Below are 23,664 nucleotides of genomic sequence, written 5' to 3'. Positions count from 1 at the left end.
CCAAAGTTTGCATCATCTATAAGAACTTTATAACCTATATTGCCTTTGCCATGGGAATCCTAAGACGGCCTGAACCAAGAAAAATAACATAAAGACAATAGCATATGGCCAAGTGGGAAAAATCCACTCTGTTGAGTTTTGGTCCAAAAAAGTAGCTCATTTCGGTCGCACAATTCAAAATACACTGAACCAGCTGTCTAACGGTTACCGTCTCTGTGGTTCTGGAGGTCCTCGGAATGAAGACATCTCGGTATCCCTACGGTCCGATCCGACCTGGGTTTGTCATTCGCATGGATAAGGCAAGTCAAAGCAAAGTGAAGAGTTCAAAAGACTTCAAACTTTGGCAAGTATTGGCAATCCGCTGTTCCTTAGCTTAGATTTTACAATCTCTGTCATGCATCAACAGTCCGGTAAAAAGTACAATCGTTACTCTGATCGTGTACTAACGTTATTATGAGTGTGACTAATAATCCAGTGTCAAGCAAAGAAAAACAAACAAACCCGGTGCAGCATTATCATTCAAGAAACATCATTATTGCACATGCTCGTATGAGAACTCCTACAGAGGAGCTTGAATACGCGTGTTTAGCCTGGTTCCATTTCAGCACTTTAACCTCTTTTTTAAAATTTGTTTTTACATATTCTCGTGTACATCCTGCTCAGAAATCACAACCAACCAGATGTTTCAAAGCCTTGAGCATTAAATTGACCATACTCCCTTGTTTTTGACTTATTCAGTACTTCAGATTCAGTAGGTAGGTGCCTAGAAAAGCACCGTTAGGACCCAAAAAGAGGAGGCTTGTGACTAAAATGGAACCTTTCTCTGGCTTTTTTTTCTGCTTTTCATATCCCTTGGCTGATGTTTGACAAAAGCATTCATAAGCTTCTTCCACAAATATAGATACAACTAGTACACGACTACTTAGCAGTGATCGCCTACGTCCTCTACACTCCTCCACTGTGTAGATACATCGTGGGTGTTATTGTTCTTTGCATTGCATTTGCAAAAAAAAAAAAAAAATGTCCTCGTTGATAAAAGTGCCACAAGAAGTAAACTTGCAATTCTGTGGCAGTCAAAGGTAGGATGTCTTGTCTTTGAGTGTGTCTGTTTTCGTTCAAGTGTGACCTCTCTCAAGCCACGATTAAACATGCATGAACATCTATTCCGTCCGCAGGCTGTCTGGCTCTCAAAAGAGGATGCTCTTAGATACAGATCAGGGGGTGTACTATAGAAACATTTCGATTTTTAACTCGCAAGTAAAGTTCTCTCAAATCTACGGTTCATTTTTCAAAATCTCAAAATCCTCCCTTGTAAAAATATTTTTCAAAATCTCCTTATCTGGTTTAATTATCCTGAAAGTTTCTGTAATACAACCAAAAAAGCCCAAAAGGCCTTTACTGAAACCAGATTGAGAACACACACCTGGTCTGAGATCAGTGTCTGGGAGCATCCTCAACCAGCTCCGTCAGTAGGACGCACTTCACTGAAACCACCAGAGGGACATTTAAAAAACCTTCTTCAGTTACACACACGATGAGGCATACTGCCGACTGTATCACTCAAAGACAATAATGCATGTGGTGGGAGGGGCTAGAGAGTGACAGAAAATTGGCGAGCAGGTGAAGGGAGTTTGGTCAGGCTCAAAGGGCAGATTATACTGCACACGTATTGCCTGGAGGAGGGACAGGTGGAAGCACTCTCATGGCTGGACGGTGATTGGGTGGGACAAGAAAGGCTGGTGTGGGGGGGGGGGGGGGGGGGGGGGGGGCTGGAAGGAGGGCGGCTGTTTTAGCATAGAGGTTAGAGGTCAGAGGTGGTAGCATTGAGGCTGGTTCTTTAACAGTCTAAAGCAGGCATTGGCTGCTGCGCTTCCTCGCTGCCGGACGTTGATTGGCTGCAGCTCCGGAAGCACTGCTGGTCTTCAGGAAACTGCGATCAGCAGGCCGCTCTCTGGCAGCACCTCCTGGGTCCTCAGCTGGGTGTAGGGACAAAAGGAGAGAAAACTAGATGTACTTTATTATTCACCAATCCTCATACAGGCGGATAAAACGAACAAACTTCTGGCGAGGTGAAATGTTGAAGGGATAGTTCTACATTTTGGCAAATACGCCTATCTGCTTTCTTGCAGAGAGTTTGATGAGAAGGTCGATGGACTGTTATCTCAAAGAAACAGCTAGCCAGTAAAAAAATCCACCTACTAGTTATGAGCTGGATCATTTTTTTCACCAGCTGCAGTAATTCTGAAATCTTTGCTAATTAATTAGTGTTAATTAGTGAGCTTTATAGGTGTAGGTAGGTAGATGTTGTTATCTTCAGACAGAGACAGGCTAGTGGTTGCCCTCAGTTTCTAGTTGTTATGCTAAGCTAAGCTAACATGTCTCCTGACAGTAGCTTCATATTTAGTGTACAACCATGAGAGAGGTGGCAATCGCCTCACCTCACTCGCGTAATGTTAGTTGTAATACCATTCCCAAAATACAACCGCTTGCAGGTGAGAAGCTGAGAATGAGTGATTAGAGAATAACCAATGCTGTTACTCAAATCCTCTGTCTGTCTCTCACACACACACACACACACACACACACACACACACACACACACACACTGTGTACTGCGTGCCCTGTGGATGGAATTAATCTAGGTGTTTATGACCCCACTCAATCCAAACATTGAAGGGCAGAAGTCAAACCTTGTATTTATAGCTGTCACACACACGTTTTTGTGTGTGCATCATTTAGCGATATTGTGACAGCATGCACACAGAATGGAAACTACGTACCGTGCAGTTATTTTGGTGCCAACTTTGTCCAAAGCTATGAATAGACTCAACATTAGGGGACATGTAGAGGTAAACAACACTTTAGTGCAGTGGCGTCTTACTCGCTGGGTGTGTGTGCAATTTGGTGTCGGAGTTGTGGGTTCAGGAACAATTCATGGCCTTTAACTTTAAAACTGTTGTTTACAATAGCTGAGTAGTTGTTGGAGGATTTTAAGATCACCGTGTCAGGTGAAAACACACCAAATACATAGCTGAGTGCTGGTCATGGCTGTGTCCCATGTGGAAAACAAGGTGGCCACACACACGTCTCCAATGACAAAATTGATTATAAAGCCGCCCAGGAGTGGTACAATAAAGTCTGTGTGGAGCTATTTGTGTGCGGCCAGCTTGATTTCTAGATAGGACAACCTCCCATGTTTCATTTATTCCTGATAAACACTCTTTTAAAGCAGAAACGTCATAAAAAGTTAGTTTAACCAGGATGCAGTTCGCTGTGACGGGATGGTGAAGCAGTGATGTCGGCATGGTTAGAAAAAGCAAATCCACACGGAGGTAAAAGCTGCCCCAGACCACAGGGTCACCCTTATTTACTTTTACACCTACAGTTTGACCAGTAGGTCTAAACTACTACTGTCGGGTTATTCGAAAAAAACATCTGGGACAACATCTACCTGTTTGCAAGATCACAAGATGTCAAACAATTACCAGCATAAGGAGAGGAAGAGGAGGAGCTTAGAGAGGAAAGTCTCAGCTCATTCTTCTGGGGAGTTTAAAGGACCAGAGGAGAGACAAATGCAGGACGAAGGAACACGTGAGGCAGGAAAGCCAAAAGTGATGAAATTACATCATGAAGACACCAGCGACATGACAAAATACAGTATTTATACACATAATACTGTGACCTATGGAGTATGCACACAGATACCTATATCATGTATGATATCCTGGATATAATGGTGATGTTTGCTTACCTCTAAATTTGTCCTGGCTTTCTTCAGCACATCACGAGTCCTTGACACTGCAAAAAAACAAGGAAAAAATATGTTTCTATATTGTTCCTACTACTTGAGCCCACAGATAATACATCCATGTCAACACTTCATGCGCTGCATGCATTAACAAGCAAATCAAAGTAACACATGTCATTTCAGGTTTGGATCTTGGATACAACATACATTTGTTGTTTCTATCCAAATCCTCAACCTGGAATTTCTCTAGAACTTCCAAAAGAAGGGACAAAGCACAATGTTGTCTGCTGAGAAGCTCTCTTTCTCTTTTTCTTTACTCATACCTTATTTGGTTTTGTTTTACACTCAACCTTCCTACATTCTTTCCTTTCACTTTTTGTGGCTGTGCACCGAGCAGCGCAAGCAGCACTCTGTTCGTTTGGTATTTTCCTAACCTTGAAATTCTCCTTGCCCGTCTGTGCTTCCAAGACCTACCTAGTTTTCTCTGATTAGCTCTCTTTTTCACACACAAATGCACAGAAACACTTACACTGGTTGACTATGAAGTGCTCCATGTTCTCCTTGGTGCGGCTGGTGCTCCTCAGTCTGTGAGTCGTCCCTTTAAGAACCTCTTCCTGCTCTGACATACGCAGTTTCAGGGACAAGATCTCCTCCTGCATACACTGCTCCCACACACACACACACGCACACGCACACACACACACACACACACACACACACACACACACACACACACACACACACAAAGTGGCATTTTTTATCAAAGCTCGGCTCTCTCACCAAACATGTTTGTGATACAGCTCTTTAAATAGTACTGGTGATATTATACGTATATTTTTAACAATGAATTGATCATACTAACAAGTATACTGCCTGTGTGGCCTAATACAGCTTATTCCTCTGTGACGAAGAGCTCCATTGTTTGTTAAAAATAAATGTGGAACCACACCGGTGCTCCCGGTATCATGTTCCTTCATTAATATGAACATAATACAGTGTCCTGCTGCACACTAGCACACCAAATTCACAGCAGAAAAATACGCTATTTACACCATTTGAGTAATTTTTGAAAAAATACATCTATCTGTTTTAGGAAATCATTTAACCCTACGACCTGTTTAAATATCTTCAGTAGGAACAAATGGGCTCGGGGCTGAGTGCCACAGACATGCTGGGTATGTTGGAACACACTGAGAGACTATTACATTGTTGATTTTGGACTTTTCATTGGATCTGTTGACAATAACACATAAATAGTGTATATCTCCAGGCTTATACTTTCAAAGACCAGACCAGTCATAAATGTGTCCCAAACCTTCTTCAGGTTTTGGATGGAGGGATCGGTGCTGGGCAGAGCTGCTCTCCAGAACATTTTCAGCAGGGACATCGCCTCCTCCAGGATCTGTCTCAGAATCTTGGTGTTGGACAGCAGACTCTTCACACATCCATAGTCCAGGACCTGCATGCAGACCTCAGTTAGACATTTGTGCTCCATAGTCATGACTTGTTGTCATTGAAAATCTGTCTTTGGCCCTTTGGCTCTCACCAGCTCACTGCTCTGCTTCTGGTGGCCCTCCAGCAGCGGTGGGCCGAGGCAGGCCTGCAGGGTTGTCTCCATGCGCTGGACAAGGCTCCCGCCCTCGAGGACTTGCTGCTGAAGAGCGCTGAAGTCATCCACATGACCGATGGCGTGGCGGCCGTTGCGGTTTGCAAATGATCCGTCAGGGGCCTCCCCCTCCAGCTCAGAGTGAGGGTCAAGAGGGTCTGTTGGGAATTAAAGAGCTGAATGTAATTTTGAATTTGACTTTGCATGACATTATTGTATTTTTTTTATATTGCCAGTTCACAAGTGATTAAAATAATATTAGTTCAGGCACATTACAATAAAAACAAGAAGTTATTATTGTTACAGAACAATCAGTCCACACATTTAAGACCGATTAAGTTGCAAACATGCAGTGTAGTTAAAATCACACCATTGGCAGTGCTATGGCTGTCGTCCAGGTCTGAGTAGGGAGGACCGGGAGATCCACAATTAAACAGACCAATGTCCCTGACTGGTGGAGACGGAGCTGGGTCTGTGGAGCACACAGAAACAACAAACCAGGCTTGGACACAGAGCAAACCACACCACAGCACACTGAGCGCCACAAACATGTTGTGTTGTTAATGTTGTGCGGTCTCACCGTGCAGCAGCTGTCGCCTGTAGAAGTTCTCTCTCTGAGGGCTGGCAGTGAGGGCGGAGAGGGAGGGGGTCCGAGGAGAGCCGACGCCCAGCTTCTGCTCCAGCTGCTTGTGGAGCTCCAGTTGTTTGAGGGCACTGTTCTCCTGGACGCTGTTCTGCAGCTGGGCTCGCAGGCTCCTCACCTCCCCGAGCAGCTCCCCAAGCTCCACCGGTAGACCTGGGAGCTCACACAGGTAGGCTGAACACAAAACACACAATCACCGGAGAGTCTGACAGGACATGCTCCTGCTTTAGTGCCCCTTGGGGTTTGGAGTTCTTGGGTAGATGTTTAAATAAATGTTTTTGTTAATTTTGTAACTATTGCATCTTTCAAACTGTTGTTTGAAACAATCGGAATTGGAAAAATGTGAGCAATCTGCTTTTGGCCTATCTATCTCAGTTTTTATTCCCATCACCAGATGGCGCCAACATTTCATGTAAAAAGGGGAGTATATTAAGTGTAGCTAGTGTAAAATGGACAGACTTACCTTTGTTGGCCTTTATGCTGGAACACACTCGATCGTACACTTGTAGTTCACTCTGCAGGGAGTGGATGAGCTCTCTGCTCTCACATAGCTGCTGCTGCAGTAGAGACACCTCATGCTGGAGCCTGAGGAGACATCACAGTACATTACAGTCAGAGATTAGATGTGTATATACACACACAGACAATCACAATTTCTATCAACGAATCAGTCGCTGTTTGATTCAATCTGCAAACACACACACACACACACACACCAACCTGTTGGTTTTCTCCTGACTGGCCTGCCGTTCCTGCCTTAGTATGTGTATCTGCTGTCCTTGCTCCTGAGTGTGAGCCTGAAGTCGTCTCAGCTCCTCTTTCCACTGCTCTGCCTCCAGCTCTGCTTGTTTCAGGCGGGCGCGTGCTGTAAACACCGCCTCCCGCAACTGCACCACCTCCTCACATGTGTCTGAGGAAAGAGGAGAGTTCAAAATGGGTAAACATGCATCTATTCCAGAGGAAAATAATGTGAACTTTCAGATGAAGTACCTGTGCTGGCCTGGAGGCGTGACTTTAGACCCAAGTTTTCTTCCTTCAGGACTCGGATCTCATTGGACAGTTGAGTGACCGTGTCCAGTCCCTGAATGTAGATGTTTGTTTGTGCCCCTGGACAAAAAAAAAAAAGAGAAGTTATTTTTTGTAATTTCTTACATATAGAGAAAGAAGTGACAATGTTGCAGCGAGGGCTGCAGTACCTCCATCACGCCCGTTTGAGGCCAGTCTCTCTTCCAGCTGCTGTCGGAGCCTCTCATTGGTCCTAATGGACTCCTCCAGACGCTGACGGAGACACCTCACCTCCCGCAGGTGCTCCTCCATCAAATTTACCCCTAGAGACGACATAACAATAATATGGTAATAATCATTTGACTCTTCTGAAGACTTTGTATATTACTAACAGACAAAACAGTAGAGAGTCACACCGGCATGGCTGCTTCCTTGCTGGTGTCCCGATGATCCAGAGTAGCCTCCAACTTGCTGACCCATGTTTTCCATGTCCCACAAAGTCCGTCCCGTCACTAGACCTGAGTCAGACTTTATCGAGTGGCCTTCGGGGATGCCACCCAGCGGATACTGTTGAAAGGCATGATGGGTTTGCTGGCTGTAGTTGGAGAGGTCGTGCTGGATGTGGGCACCCGGTGCGAGAGTGAACAGAGGCTTGTCATGGGGAACTGCAAAGCCTGGAACCACACACACACACACACACACACACACACACACACACACACACACACACACACACACACACACACACACACACACACACACACACACACACACACACACAAAAAAAGAGTGAAGTGTGTGTAAAAACTCTAGGACAACAGAGGAATGTAATTAATCTGCAAATGAGATGGTTGCCAACAGGCGATATTATGGAAGTCGTGTCTTTATTTACACTTTTCACACATCACTCCCCCGCCCGCCCTCCCCCGCCAAGGCCCTCACCCCTGTTCTGCTCATTCATCAGTTTGTACAGCGTGTCCAGCTCTGGGCGAACAGCAATCACAGACAGGGCCCTGGGCCGGGGGTCAGAAATGACTTCTTTGCCCCAGACGTCAGGGCCAGAGGGGCCAGAGTAGGAGTGGGAGACAGGCTCACTGAAAAGGGCTGGAGGAGAATGACACGTACAGAATGTGAAGGAGGAGGAGGAAAAAGGAAAGGTGATTTTGGGGTACTTTGCATGTCAAAGCCATCTGTAAGTACCATACCTCTTGAGGACTGACTGGTCAAACCCACAGGGGCTGAGCAATGCATGTTGGGACAGCTGCTGGAGTACTTAAGGAAGCCATGAGGAGGAAGGATAGATGGATGGACTAAAGGAGGGGAATGAAAAGTGAGAGGAAGGAAGAGGCACTTTCCAGATATGGAGAGCTGGAACATACAAAAAAAACGTTACCTTCTTGTTCTGATCCTTGTCTTGGCCCGTGCTCCTCCTGATATTCTCTGACGTCTAAATCGGAGCACAGCTCCAAGTCTTCATTGGTTCTGTACTCATCAGACACCAACGACGTTCTGTCTGATTGGTCGGTGGTCTCAGAGAGGGCATGGCAGCTGGACGGGGTCTCTGGACGCTGCTGTAGCTTGCTGTGGAGGGACTCGATGATTTTATCTTTCTGCTGAAGCTCCTTACTCAGCCTACATGTGCACACAAGACAATCAACCATTACAGTCTGGACTGATAGCTAATAATGAAAAATAAACAACTAACACTGTTGCCAGGCACCCTTAAATCTATATCATAATCACTGAAAATGATGGACAGTAAGTTTTTATGTAGCTCTACCTAATTTGCATATGATTATCCTCGAGTACAACATAGAACTAAAGGAAGAGTGTCGAGACGCAGCAATTAGTCAATCAACATCTACTGCAGCTATTTTGATTATAAATTAATTTAAAAAATGCTGGTTCCAGCTTCGTAAATGTGAGAATGTGATGCTTTTCTTTGTCATACTGAATAGTTTGGGATTCAGTATCGTCTTAAAGTATATCTGCCTTATGTGAAGTACCTTCCCTTACTGTTTCAGTTGCTGAAGCATGAACTCCCTGTCTCTCTCCAACAGCATCCTAAGAAAAGCTGTCTCTCTCGCTTGTCCTCGAGCCGTTGAAAAAGACCACAGTGAGTTCCTGTATATGGGACTGTTCTTAGAAATCATAGATTTCCACAGGGGAGCCATCAGTTCAGTCCAGAAAGACCAAGTCCTTGATGCACTACAGACTCTTTGCTGTCTTCTAAATCCAGTCACTTTAGGACTTCTTAGACTACATTCTTAATGATAAAAAACTAAAAAGAAATCGCAGTAGCTTTAAATGCTGTTGCAGATAATAGCAGAAATCCACAAATAAGTGACTGAGTATAGATCCATTGAGCACGGTACTACTGAATGAGGCAACGTCAGTAAAGGATTGTCACACAGTCACACTGAGCCTCTTAAGTCCAGCTGGTGGGACACCTGTACTGTAAGACTATTCAATGAAAGCAACTTAAAGGATCCATGCTGGGGCCTGTGTGTGGATTAACAGCAACCTTCTGTCTCCTCCTACCATAAGGAGCCATGTGGTGTGCAGCAGCGGGTTACATGACAAAGTAAACTAATCACTAGGACAGTAGAGTAAGTGCTCTACTAATACCTTCAATGGAGGCCCACACATCTCAATGCTGCAGGGGATTCTATAGATCAGGGTTTTCTTGTTGTTTTGAAAGCACGTTAGCAAGCCGACTCACCGTAGGGCAAGCAACTCATGGCCTGTCTTGTCGTCATGGCTCTCTGCACGGTTGCCTATGGAAGTAAAACAGGAAAGACAGCATAGGAGAGAGGAAATGTCAAAAAAATTGAATTTGGGCATAAAAGGACCACAAGAATGGAAAACTATAAAACATGAACCCTCTGTCTGTGCGATGGAAGATATGGGAAGATGTTCCTTACGTCCACTGATCTTGGCGAGCACTCTTTGTGCCAGGGCTGAGTTCTGTGCCAACTGCTCTCTGAAGCTCTGACCCATGTAGTAATCAATATCATTGGCCCGCAGCAGCTCCTCAAAGGTCTGCAAGTTGTAGAGAATTTGAGTGGGCATGAGAATACCGACTAAACACTCTCATATTACTTCCACATGTTGGTAATATGTAGGAATGTGATAACATGTGGTTTAGTGATGTAGTTAGTTAGTTAGTGGAAGGGTTTGCAGCACCTTGGTGGTATCACCCAGGTGCTGGATGAGGATGTGGCCGACTCCTTGCCCCTCTCTCACCCTCTGCCTCAGGTGGGACAGCTCACGAGCTTGTGCCTGGATCAGAGAGTTGTAATTCCTGTGGGAGGGAGGGAGAAAATCATTCTCATGTGCTTCAGTTAAGTGATTCTAGCCACAAGAAAGGTGTAGCAGCTACCTCTATCTTTAACCATGGCTTATCTGTCTTATCTGTCTCTGTCCACTCACCCAGGCCAGGTGGCACATTTCCCCTCCTCTGCTTGGCTTTTGTCCTCCTGTCTGGAGCTCTTCAGTTGCGCCTCCAGTGACGCAACTCGTGCCATCAGTTCTTGCAGTTCCCTGCTGGGTTTGGACCCTGAGAGAATGCCTTGGGTGTCAGACATCCAGCCTTCATCCTCTTCCACACCGCTGGGGGCTGGTGACGTCTCAAAGGCCCAGTTTACCTAGAAGGTGAGGATAAAATGGCAAAAAACAACAACATGAAGGGCATCATTATGGACCTATAAGACCAGTCAGTGATGTAGAGTAGCTGGTTAATGTTACAGTACCTTGCGTGGGGTTCGCTCCAGGCTGGAGGCGTAGTCGCTGGTGGTAGACAGGGAGCGGACACGCAGCTGCAGCCCACGGATCACCTTGTGGCAGCGGGTCAGCTGTGAGCGGAGATCCTGGACCAGATGCTGCAGAGAGGCTGGCTCGTCCTCCATTTCACCTGCGTTACTGCTGCCAGTGTACCAGCTGCCCGCACCTTCATAGTCTTGCTGATTGGACAGCGACGTGCACATCTCCAGGTCATCAAACTCTGAAGGAGGGAGAGATGAAGAGACACAGTGATTCATGATTAATGCGGATCAGTGAGTGCATTTTACAGGAGAGGAGAACATTTGTGTGTCAGTTTGATTGGGATTTGTTCTGCTTGTTACCTGGGCTGCTGGCGTCTTCTCTCTCAGCTTCGTTCTCACTGCGACCACAAGTCTCATAACCCAGATCCTGGAGATCCACCTGCACCTGCTTACTGGCCTGCTGGACCGACGTCTCCGCTGCAGAGACATAAGTAAGAAATGACTTAAATCTGGTAAAGTTATCAGTGTTTGATTAAGGTTTTGAGTACATTGCGCTTTCGTTCCTTCATAGATGTTCCTGAGAGTGACTCACTGAGCAGATCTCTGTAATCCTTTAGTTGTTCAGCCTGAGCGTGGACCGTGGCTTCAGACACCATCAGCCTTTCCTGCAGCTCTCGGTTCTCCTGGTGGCTCAGAGCCAGATCGGAGCTCAGGCGGGCCGCCTGCTCACGAAGACCCTCCTCTATATCCTGCCAGAGCGCTCCCTCCTCGCTGCTGTCTCCAGCAGGCTCCACCTCCTGCAACAGTAACATGCTTAAGCAACTCTGACATGTAATACACAAGACAGGAAATCACAGGTATGTCCTTTTCATCATTTTAACGTATAGGGAACTTGTTGGGAACAATGTTTTAATTGACATGCTTATTATCACACTGATGATGTCAAACTACAGTAACTGCAGGCACAGCAGTGACGACTCCATTACTCGTATAAACAACCTCGGGACTAAAAGAACACAACACCCGTACATAGACGGGGCCTGGAGACAACGCTGCTCCTGCACAGTTTACTGAAATCTGTTTTGCAATGTGTTGAAGCAGAAATAAAATAACTTCTGTTGGTTTTTGGCTAATCTTTAACGCCTAAAGAGATAAAATTACTTTAATAGATTTTCAGCAGCTTCATAAAATGTCTGAGACAGGCAGTTACATCTGCAGTTGTAAGTCACTAAAAGTTTGATTTCTATTAAATGAAGAATGTGAAGAACGTGTTACCGTCTCAGGCTGGTGTGTGTGATGATGGGATGTCAGAGAGCGTGGCCCCTTGCAGTGCCTCTTCACTCGCTCGTCACTCAGACTAACACCCGGATGACCTCGCTTTCCCACTGGCACCGGAGATGTTTCCTCCTCTTCATCTTCTTCCTCAATATCCTCCTCCTCTTCTATCTCCTCTTCCTGATTCAAGCTCCTGTGATTCCTCTCTGGGTTTGTCCTCAGTCGCACAACTCCAGCTTGTCCTCTGGTGTCTTTCAAAGCCTGGTTCTCCTGCTGCAGCCTCTGCAGTGCACTCCTAGCCGAACACAAGGAAGGAGGGCAAAGTTGCATCATCAAGTTGCCAGATTTAAACCCCTCCCCTGCAGCTTAGACAATCAAAACACAAAGTTTCAAGAGGATCTCTGAGACAGTGCACCTCATCTGAGCCACGGTGGTGTATCCATCCCTCTCCAGTTGTAACCTTATTTCTTCAAGCTGGCCTTCAAGTGTCTTCCTTGCTTCCTCGAGCTGCTTTACATCGGCTCCCTGGGACACCAGCGGTCCAATCACACCCTCAGCTCTACAAGCCTTAACAGAAGATGACGTTTGTTATTGTGCAACCATTTAATCCATTACGTGAATGGTTTAAATTATTAAGAGGTCCATAAATCTATGGTTACAAGCCTGAATTTAAAGGGATTCAACAGTGAAATGTAAATAGAAGTAGTCTACCTGAATGGAGGCCAAACCTCTGGCCGTCACTTTATTATCATCCTCCTCTATGCTGTCCGTAAACTCGTCACTGCTGCCATCTTCATCGTCTCCTTCCTCCTCCTCCCCCTCCTCGTCTGTGCTGAGCTCTGGAAAGAAAACAACCATATAAAACATCCACCTACTCTTATCCCTTTTGTTTATTTCTCAATCCTTCTAATACTTGGTTTTTGTATCGGCTCTCCCTCTCTAGCGTCCACTCTCTATCCAGACCTCCTGTTTCTACGCTGAATCACCACTTTGTCATGGGACTAAAGGGAAATGTTATGTCATACTCATGCCTGTCAGCCAAAAACACACTCAAGACAACGCAACCCGGGACCAGAGTGTGCAAATATGTGTTCAAGAGAAACTGAGACAAATGTAATTGATTTTCATTTATTTATTAAAATATCTTACATGTAAGGTTTAGTGGTGATTTTGTGCCAAAACTAAATATGTGTGCAGCTTTGTTGTGTGTTATTAAAATATTGTATATACACACAGGACGCAGAGGCTCAGTAAAAAAGAGCCCGGCAGGAATTTCGCTTTACATAATAGGCCCTGATGATACACAGCAGACACACACATATTTCACATACAGTGTGTAGATGTGTATCACGTGTGTATGGGTGTGTATCTACCGTTGAGCTCAGTGCATTTTTGGAATTTATTATGGGATTAGTTCATAATCCGGATAAAGTTCAAAGGCACTATAATTTGACTCCACCCTAATACAAATATCAAAGTTAGTGAGAGGGCAGGAAGTTCATGGAAGCAAACTGCTGGTTGATTATAGATTGAACAATGTGCTCTCTAAGCTGAACTGATTGGATGTGGGGCCGTTTAACACTGTGGCACCACATATCGTCACCACTCTCATACGGGATGATAATATAGAAAGCGGCACTCCTTGAAACTGTGTATTTGGCAGTTAAACTAATGTGGATTTCACGTTTAAAAAGATCAAGGATGTTGAGTAAAAGGGCTCACATGAGGTTCCCTTAGTTTGTGAATTTGTCATTTTAGTGTCGTGAATGTCTAACTGGGCATTACAGCAGAACAGCCAAGCAAACATGAAAACCATGCCACAATATCATGCATGAGGGAGGACATCAAGACAAAACACTAACTTGGATAGTTTTGTGTTTATATTTATATGAAGACTGAATTATCTAACGAAATCTGTTCAGATATTTTTGACCACATTTAAATCTGTGACTTTACAACACATTTATAACAAGTGTGTTTTCGTGTGATAAAGTGCATATCAGGACAGACTAGGAGGCTGAGGATGATGTAGGAATGGTTCAGATAGATAAAACACACTGTGGGTTGAGCTCTGGGGATGGAAGGAAGTATAGATCAAGGACTAAGTGTGGGGGGAGGGGGGGGGGTCAGATTTGGGATGCTTCTAAGACAAATTCCCAACTGCTCCCTATATACAGGGATGGGTCAAATGCAGAGACAAATGTCCCCCTTAAAGGGATCAATATAGTATAATAAATTAAAATTAAATTAAATTAAAAATTAAACACAGCAAACAGAAGTGCTTTTGACAAAAAGCCAGCACATTTTTATTTTTGTTGCATTAAATATACAAAAAGAAGTGTTGACAAGGATTCCATCCTAGATGAGAGATCAGCACAAATCCCAAGAAAATGTATTCTACCTCATATAAATATTTAATGGGCAAGTATTATTTCTGGCATTCACATTGCATGTGATTTATTGAGAGCATAGTGCAGACAGTAAAGTTACTCGATATTATATTTTTCTGCTTTCTTGATACAAAGCTGAACTTAAGTTCAACAAGCAGACTAACTAAAAACAACACGTGTACTAAACTACCATGACGTTACTTTAAAGTAATCAGCGTGCACCAACCACCTTATATCCAATGCGGCTAACCTCATCTGTCAGACTAAACCATAACTAGTGCAGAGCAGGTACAACTGTATGAGAGCAATCCGAGGTTAAGCTGAACTAGAGGAAACTACTTGACCATATTTTGGGATTTGTATCTCGGGCCTTGTTAGGTGTGCACATCCTGTTCACAAACAGATGATATAAAAACAAATGATGGATGGTGAGACGTTCCACTGCAAGGCATGAGCTTGAGTTTCTCCACAAGACGTAACTTCACTGTGACAGTAAGGCTGGAAGAGTGACACCGGTGAGAGACAGGACACAGAAATGGCAATACAGAACAATCGCACTGCAAAACGATACGCAGGCCGTTCACGGAAACAATACAAAAACATATTCACACCACACTCAGAAAACATATTAATAAATAAGACTCTGGGTTGCACGTTGCCACTTCATACCATTGAGGTTAATTTGAACAGGCGTCTGCTAATGTGAGTAGTGCTTGTGCTATCTGGATGAAGCTACCTGAAAACTGATGGTCAGATTTCTTTTTTTTTTTATGCACACTTAATAAAAGCAGAACTGTCTTGATTGCTTTCACTTGTTCTTTATGAATCTGACCATCAGTGGCTGCAGACAGCTCCATGTCACATAAAGTGTGTCACTCAGCAGTGCTGTGGTCAGACAGAGCGTTAGTGACAGCACCCCCTGCAGCCCTGCAGGCTGGACCCTACCCATCCCCACCTCCAAAGACGGGCTGCTTTTTAGCTGCCCGTTCCAGCATCAGGGCCATGTTACGGGTCTTGGCCAGGACCTCCTCCAGCTGTCTGCGGAGCGCCTGAACTGAGTCTAGCTCGGTGTGGAGGGCCTGGATCTTCTCAGAGCTGAAGAAAAGGGAAATGTGTTTTAGAGCAAAAAAAAACAAAACAAACCTGTATTCAGAGGAAACTGGCCTGTCACAAGACCTGTGTGCAGCTTCCCTACCTGTCACTCTTGGTGTGAACGTGTGTGAGATTTTGGTATAATCTCTTCTCCGTCCTCAGCGCATCGTTCAGCTTGTTGTACTCTGACACAAGCTGCTCCAGCACACACTAGATCACAGTGGCAGGCAGGGTTGATGAGACATAATAAATGCATGTTATTAAGCAGCACAAACAGCCAAATACTGTCTAATTGATTGAGAATGAAGCAACACCGTACTTGGTGATCAGCGCTGTCCTCATTGTCCTGCTGGTGAGCCAAAGACAAACGCAGAGCAGAGAGCTCCTTCTGCAGGGAGAGCGAACAAAGATGTGACGTGTGAGATTACTGTGAAGTATTGTTTTTACGTTTTTATCACAGTGTCCACACAGATACCTGAGCCTCCCTCTCCTTCTTCAGTACCAGCTGCAACTCTTCCTGGAGAGCCTTCATCTCTGCCTCACTCTCTTTAGAGGATGGCTGCATCGCCTCCTCCTGGCCCTGCATCAGCTCCTGGCGAATAAAGTATACTGTGACGATCAGGTCTACAGGAGATGAAGCAAGGGAGGACGCCAAGGGAAACAAATGGTACCTTGATGAAGGCTTCTTTCTCTTTGAGCAGACTCCGCAGGTGCTCCGCCTCTCCTCCCATCTCTCTCTCCATGTCCTGTTTCAGCTCGCACAGCTCTTGCTCTCTAGATGACAGCTGTCTGCGTAGCTCCTGCAGCTGGCCAGTCCGCTCACTAATCACAAGGGAGAGCCTGTAGGAGTAGTCCTGCGAGAGAGAGTGGAGAGGTTGAAAGATTTTTGTTGTGTACGATTGCATTTCCATAACCATACCAGCAACACGACTTACCTGCAGATACTGGTCTTTGGAGCTGAGAGCGTTGAGCATTTCCTGGACCTGTGCTTGGTGTTCATTAGACTGGCGGCTGCGGTCCGAGAGCAGTTCCTGGAAGAGTTTTTCTTTCAGCGCCAGCCGAGCTTTCAACTCCTCGACGACCTCAGTGGGACCAGCCTGAACTCTGGCAATAAGGGTGGCTGTCAGATCCTGTAAAAACAAACACGCACACACACACACACACACACACACACACACACACACACACACACACACACACACACACACACACACACACACACACACACACACACACACACACACACACACACACACACACACACACACACACACACACACACACACACACACACACACACACACAACATTCACCCAGAAAGGCCTGTGTCAGCACACTTGTTGTATTTGTCAAATGGAAAACAAGTAGCACAGGTTTGTCTAGGTGGACTGGTTTTCCAAAGCTTTGAAAATGATATAGCAAACAATTAGAAGCCACAACCATAAAGGCAATACATGAGTGTGTGTGTGTGTGTGTGTGTGTGTGTGTGAGAGTTACCTGTGCCTCCAGGCTGTGTGTCTGTAGAGCTGCTTGTAGCTGGCTGATGATGGTGTCTTTCTCTCTCAGAGTGTTTCTCTCCTTCTCCTCACTCTGCTGCCTCAGCCACTGGAGGTTCCTGTAGGCCTCCGCCGCCTGTTCTAGCTCCAGCTCTTTGCCACGCACCAGGGCGTCCAGACTCTGATGGTCACAATCACAGGTGTGACCACACAAAAACTAACATAATACCTCATATATATTGTAAACGACCTGTTTTGATTTGAAAAGGTTGCTTTCTAAAGTAAAGCCTCTCTTAATATAAGATGGCAGGTCTGACAGGTCTGACAGGTCTGACAGGTTTGTCCTGTGTGCGATGAGCGTACCGTGATGGTCTCCTCGTTGTTGGACAGAATGCAGCGGAGTCTCTCCAGGTCCCGTTCCTTCTCCCTGAGGGCCAGCTGAAGCCTCCTCACTTGGGCCTCGCGCTCCTCCACACAGCGGAACTTGTCATCTATGGAGCGCTGCAGATGGCGGAGGGGGAGAAAAAAAAAAAAAAATCACACTGCTGCTATTCTGGGCACCCTCAACTGTGATATTCATCATGTTCTGAGCAGGTGGGCAGTATCCAAAGCTCCTGTTCGTTACAAAAATATTTCATAAATGAGTCAGGGTAGGAAAGTAACATTTTTGTCAGGGAACGCCACCAGCATCTGATATTTAAGAAGAATTCTTTACCAATGCTGTAGGGTTGCGACAGGACTTGACTTGACAAGAGAGTTCAATAATTCCCATGAAGACTTTTTATGTTTTACTGTGTTTGTTGTGAAATGTTATGCTGACCTACTGATTTAGGTGGAGTTTGCACAACTGTCTACTACAGGCTCTCTCGACTGCTGCAAGATGCATACTGAGGTCTTTTCTCTCCTTTTCCAAGACTGTGGCATTAATCACACCAAATATAGCACCGTGATTCACATGGAACAGTAGTTGGGGTCCTCATGCTATTTCTACCAAGCTACAATTGATTAAATTTACCTCCAGAGCTCTGTCTCTGTCCTTAATACGCTCTTTAAGTTTCTCCAGCAGGGCATCTCTTGGTTTGGAGCTTCCTGTTGACTCCAACATCTCTGAGTACTCCTACAGATACAAAGATTTTTAGACAGGATCAGAATTGTGTGCATGCGTGTGCATCTATGTAACCACATACTGTATGACCTGAGTGATTACCTGCAGCTGTTGCTCCTTGTCCTGCAGAGAGTGTTTGAGCTGTGTGATGCTCCTCTCTTTCTCCTGCACCACAGTGTGTCTCTCCGCCTCGGCCTCCTTCAGAGCTGCTTCTTTAGCCTGAAGCTCAGAGCGAGTTTTCTGTAGGGCAGAGCGCAGGTCCTGCGGCACAGAGACGGGAGGTCACGCATATGCTGCAGCTTTCCTACTTCAAGACGTGTTTCACGCGCACACTCACAAACCCACTAACCTGGTTGTGCTTTTCTGTGACCTCCCTGTGCTGCTGCACCTCCTGCAGATCAGAGTTGAGTCGGTCCTTGAACCTCGACAGGTCATCTCCTTGCCTCTGACTCTGTCTCAGACTCCTCTGGCTGGCCTCCAGCTCCAGACCAAGGGAGAACAAGGAGCTTTGCACCCCCACCAGCTCGCCCTGCAGCTGGGCGAGCATCACAGACCCGCTGACCCCCTCTGGCATCTAAAGAATGACCAGATCAAAGTCAGTGTGTCATGCCCGGAGATGAGGTTTCTCACTATCAATAAAGAATGATCCTGGATCAGGGTTTGCTGCCACTATACGCGCACCAAGTCTCACCTTAAATTCAGCAAGCTGGTTGCGGTGGACCATTTCTCTCAGCTTACACAGTGTGCTGTTCTGCCCTTCCATCAGCTGGTACAGCTCCTGGGCCTTAAAGCAGAATAAATTGTGTGTATGAGCATCTCTCAAATACAGGTATCATCTCGCACAGGTTGACAACAAAGATAAACACTCACCTCACTGTCTTTGGTGCTGATGGACTCTGTGAGACCCTGAATGGTTCTCTCCTGGCTCTGAGCAGCCTGGCGGATTGAACGCAGCTCACACTCCATCTCATTCAGCTTCTCCTGCAGTTTCTAAAGAGGGAAACAGGTAACACTGTTAGGCTGTCATCCGTTATCAGATATGGATTCATCAGAAATATCGAACTTTAAATGGGGCATACCATATTGTTGGCCTCGCTCTTGTGGATCTTGGCCTGCAGGGAATGGACCTGGAGCTGGGCCTTCTGCAGCTCGCTGACACATTGACCGGCTGCACACTCATACTGGTTCAGTTGATTCTGCTGCTCCTCAACGAGGCTCTGTAATGACGGAAATAAGGTGTCAGCGTTTCAAGTTTTAAAAACTACTCGCTGTGAATGTTAACTTGCACGATCTTCTAACCGAATCGAGCAGCTGAATTATTTGTGAGGAAGATATTTTGTTTGTTTCAAATTCATGAAGAATACAGAGGCTGTGGGCGGCATAACTTTCACAGTGGATTGTGTTCGATGTGTAAAAACTCTGCCCGTGCACGCGTGTACTTTTTAAAAAGCCATGATGGGGAGAAGAGCCTCTGAAGCGGTGCGAGTGTGTCTGCATGCATGAGTTAGCACGAGTGTTCTGTGGCACTATTATCTTTACATAACCCCGTTTCCTACTTTCACTTACTAGAGGAAGGATGTCATTTAGACACACAGACTCATACTTTCATTCACCAAGATCAATTTGTAGTTGAATGTAGCTGAGATTAAATGAAACACATTTTGAAATTTTACTGTAAAAAGTGTGTTTTCTAATAGAAATGATTACATTAACATGTCATTACAACAGGGCTATTGTAACAGCCAACCAGAGTTGAGATGATAGGATGGTCTGACATTGCGTGGATCAGTTTGCCTCAAGGGCTCTTAGTGAAAATAGGCCAGTGGTGGAGTCACTCTGTCTTAATGTCTCCCCACATCTAACCTACTTCAGCCCCGGCTCGAAGAGCACACAGAGGCAAATACACACCCTCAGAAACCTATTGTTGATTATTATTGTCTGGAAGAATTTTCACATCGTTGAGCAGAAAATCCTGTGCTTCAACACAATAGTTTGTAACTGGAAAAAACGGGTTATTAGTCTGCAGGCTGTGTTCAGTATTTGGCAGCTGTGATGGATGTCGCTGTAGATCATCAACACCTTAATTTAAAACCATTTTAAATACATAAGCAATTACATATTGAATTTATTGACGTTTACGCTCACTAAATTGTTAAAAATGACTGCTCTTTCACTATTCACTCTGTGCTTTCTACCTTATTGACGTGACTAATGACCTTTTTGAGTGCACACACTCACACACTCACACGCTAGGTAATTAGACCATGTCGAGTGTAACCGCTTACCCTCACCGTACTGCTCATGTAATGTATTCCCACAACACACAAACATACACAGCACTGTAGCTCACATCCTCCTTGGTAAAAGCTTGTGGGAGAAGCTGTGGGCAGGATTTTAGTGACCGACAGAGGGATTATGAGGCTAATTAAGTTTAAAAAAAGGAACAGTGGCGAGAATACTCGTTTAGTGGGCAGGCTGCACTGTTTGTCTGTCAAACATTAAAGCCTGTTGGGTTGGCTCTCTCATTCTGCTGCAGATACTGCAAATTTGCAGGAGTCAGGCAAAATACACTACCCCACTGTGTGTCATCATACTGCAGTAGTCAAATCTGTGTATTCATCACCATCCTTGCCGATGTTTTATACCTGGTGAGGACGTGGGGGAGGATACTCTTTGTACAAATCATCCAACAAATCCTCCATGTAGGCCAGGTTCAGATCCTGATCAACCAGCCTGATCAGAGGGGTCTCCAGCTCAGGTGTTGGCATGTGGTTGTCTCTTTCTCCCTCTGGAGTATCATAAGACATTCCCAGAACAGGATCAGGGAAGGCCAGCCTCGAGCCTCCATTACTGGAGCTCTGTCGGAGCAGCACTGGCAGCTTACTCCCTTTAGGGCTCAGGACTGGCCGGTAGACGGCATAGCTCTGCAGCAAACAGAGGGCCAGAGAGAGGCTGGGTCCAGGTGAGGCTTGGCCACGTGGGGCTCCCACGTGCTCCTCAGAGAGGGAGTCAGATATCCGGTCATCCATCAGTTCCCTGGGGGAGCTCAGCCGGCCATCTGTTATAGCTCCAGACTGAATATATTCCTCAGTCGTCTCTAAGGATGCTATAGAGGGGCTGGAGCTGGCTCGTCCAGCCAGGGTGCATTCACTATCGGATGACCTGGAGGGTTCCTGAGAACCAGGGACCAGAGTTAAAGAGGAGGGCGGTTCTTCTAAATCCTCCACATTATTATTTTCTCCTACTCCTTCTCCACCACCTCCTCCTCCAGTCACACTCCCTCCAACAACACTGGCTGAATATCTGGATGACGGCCCGCAGGAAATACTCCGTGCCAGCTTCCTGGGCACCTTACAAACAGCTTCATAGTCAGAGTCCGCCACCCGCCAGTAGGAACAACCCCGACACTTCCTGGGAGTGCTGGGAACGCAACGATGTGAGTCTGCAACTGTGACCTCTGACTCTGGACCAGCAGAACTGTGAGGGTGGTGGTGGTGTTGACAGTCCAGGCCGTCATCGGCCCACGACTCATACAAAGAGTAGACCAGATCATCTTGGAGCAGGGCACAGTACTTTGCATGAGTAAGACCAGAAATGTCAACCATCCCATCTCCTGATCCATCATTACCTCCAGGTAATGTCGCTGCACCCTCCTCTGAATTAGTTTTCCGGTAGAGCCCACTGATGCACTGCCTCAGCCTGTGTTTCTCCTGCAGGAGACGCTGCAACCTCTCGATGGACAGGGCCTCCACGCGGGCGATCACTGTGTCGAAGCGGTACATGCGGTCCAGCATGAAGGTGCACTTTGAGCAGGCGAACTCTCCTCTGCCATCCCGGGCCAGCTCTCGCCCAACAGCATGAGACAGCAGCACCTGCAGGTTGAGCTTGGGGGTGGGATGGAAGATCCATCGCCGCTGGTTACCGCAGAGCTCCCGTCCACAGATGCGACACGTTTCCTTCATCTTGAGATCGAGCATGCCACAGGTTTGTAATTATCCTTATTCACTCTAACACGAGGACAGCTGGACCCTTATTATGATGAATTTGATCCCTTGTGAGCACAAAAGAGCATAATGTTTCAACCCGCATGTGCTTTTAGAGGACAATAAAAGCCTTTTTTTCATTTGAAATAGTGTAAAGCTCCCTATGACATCAGTTCTTGTAATGGCATTAAATTCAATGGCTTAATAAATGAAATGAGGTAGACAATGAGAAGCAATATGCTTGAAGAGAATGCACATGAGGTTATTGACAAGACTGAAAAGCCATGAGGTAAAAATAGGTAAGCAGATATGGTGTCGTTAATTAAAAAATATCCATCAGTCCAGGATCACCATTCATTTGCAGGAGGTGCAGGTGCATCGGGAATATGGCGCACAGTCACTCCCACGGACGCACAGCGAAGCCATGTGAATGTCTCATGAATCAGATGCAGTATTTATCTGGATATCGTCCTCGCGCTGTCACCCAAACGCTGTTTCGCATTTCCCAACAATACCGCACGCGCCTTTGCGCCATCAGTCGTCTGTCACGGACACACCAGCCGCACCGCGCGCCATCAGGTTAATAATGACTGGTGATCGGTAGTAATCCAGGACATGGACACAGAGCAGTAATTGGCGTCCCGGGACAGTCTTCTGAGTATTCTTCCGGTGTCTGTGTCCTAAGACGTGAGTCTTTATTCATTTCAGAGCCTTTACCGACAGCTAGAGAGGCAATCACGCGCTCGTCTGGTTGGGTGCTTCGTACGGTCGGAGATCCTCCGGGCTGATAACGATGTGGCTGCCTGAATCAGACCTGCAGCGGCGGAGCGTACCATTTAGAGAATACAGAGGGGTGGGGGTGGGGGGAGCACTGTGCAGTCGTATAGAGATGCTCACGGTTTAATATCCATTAAATCCATTTTCCGATTCAAAACGGCCTTTTTTATTTTGAAACGCACAATATGTAAACCCAGCGAATATTATCTTTATTCTGGAGTTTATTGTTAAAGAGATAGAACGATGTTCCCATGGGAGTCTCTTACTTCCTCCTGCCCGGTTTACTAAACCCTGTCCGCCTGACTGAACAGGTGAAATGCTCAGTAGCACGGTAACATTAGTGACGCTCTGTGAAATTAAGGAGTATATAGAATAGAATAGAGTCAGACTCTATTCTATTTTTAGCAATTAATTTTTTTTTATTGGTGTGACGATACAGTTTTGCCACAGCAGGTTTTACAATGTTTACAATGCAAGTAAAATAATTATTATACGATATTATATATTACAAAATAATAATTATGTACAAGGAGTACACATTATTAACTCAAATAGCTGCACTGTTCAAAACTATTGTATGTAATAAGATGAGGCATCATATTCTATTTTTTCGAATGTCCTATTCTATTCTGTGTTAAAGATAATCACATATATACAGCATTAATTATGCTGTAGAGTCATCCCTCTCTCTCCCTCACACACACACACACACACACACACACACACACACACACACACACACACACACACACACACACACACACACAGGACCCAGTTTCC

General features: G+C 45.7%; 1 protein-coding gene across 1 annotated transcript; it reads right to left on the bottom strand.

Annotated features, from left to right (window-relative positions):
* Positions 1–1,755: 1,755 nt before the first annotated feature.
* On the bottom strand, positions 1,756–22,101 carry LOC142956661 (myomegalin-like). The gene is made up of 42 exons (XM_076098347.1): positions 20,770–22,101; positions 19,204–19,341; positions 18,995–19,114; positions 18,816–18,908; positions 18,474–18,698; positions 18,227–18,385; positions 18,035–18,136; positions 17,383–17,520; positions 17,021–17,200; positions 16,459–16,653; positions 16,195–16,377; positions 15,999–16,115; positions 15,843–15,911; positions 15,627–15,733; positions 15,387–15,526; positions 12,753–12,880; positions 12,593–12,608; positions 12,457–12,562; positions 12,042–12,336; positions 11,359–11,563; positions 11,127–11,243; positions 10,755–11,005; positions 10,435–10,649; positions 10,189–10,306; positions 9,927–10,044; positions 9,725–9,779; positions 8,396–8,634; positions 8,208–8,312; positions 7,945–8,106; positions 7,419–7,676; positions 7,194–7,325; positions 6,988–7,104; positions 6,718–6,907; positions 6,461–6,582; positions 5,935–6,171; positions 5,725–5,826; positions 5,295–5,512; positions 5,064–5,207; positions 4,278–4,413; positions 3,752–3,798; positions 3,486–3,540; positions 1,756–1,976 (listed from the first exon to the last, which is right to left on the bottom strand). Exons 1-42 carry the CDS (start codon positions 22,099–22,101, stop codon positions 1,846–1,848), a joined length of 7,317 nt encoding a protein of 2,438 aa, XP_075954462.1. The 3' UTR covers positions 1,756–1,845.
* Positions 22,102–23,664: the final 1,563 nt, after the last annotated feature.

Source organism: Anarhichas minor, unplaced genomic scaffold, assembly GCF_050575085.1.
Source record: "Anarhichas minor isolate MPS153535 unplaced genomic scaffold, ASM5057508v1 ptg000024l, whole genome shotgun sequence".
NCBI lineage: Eukaryota > Metazoa > Chordata > Actinopteri > Perciformes > Anarhichadidae > Anarhichas > Anarhichas minor.
This window is presented reverse-complemented; position numbering and strand designations above follow the sequence as displayed.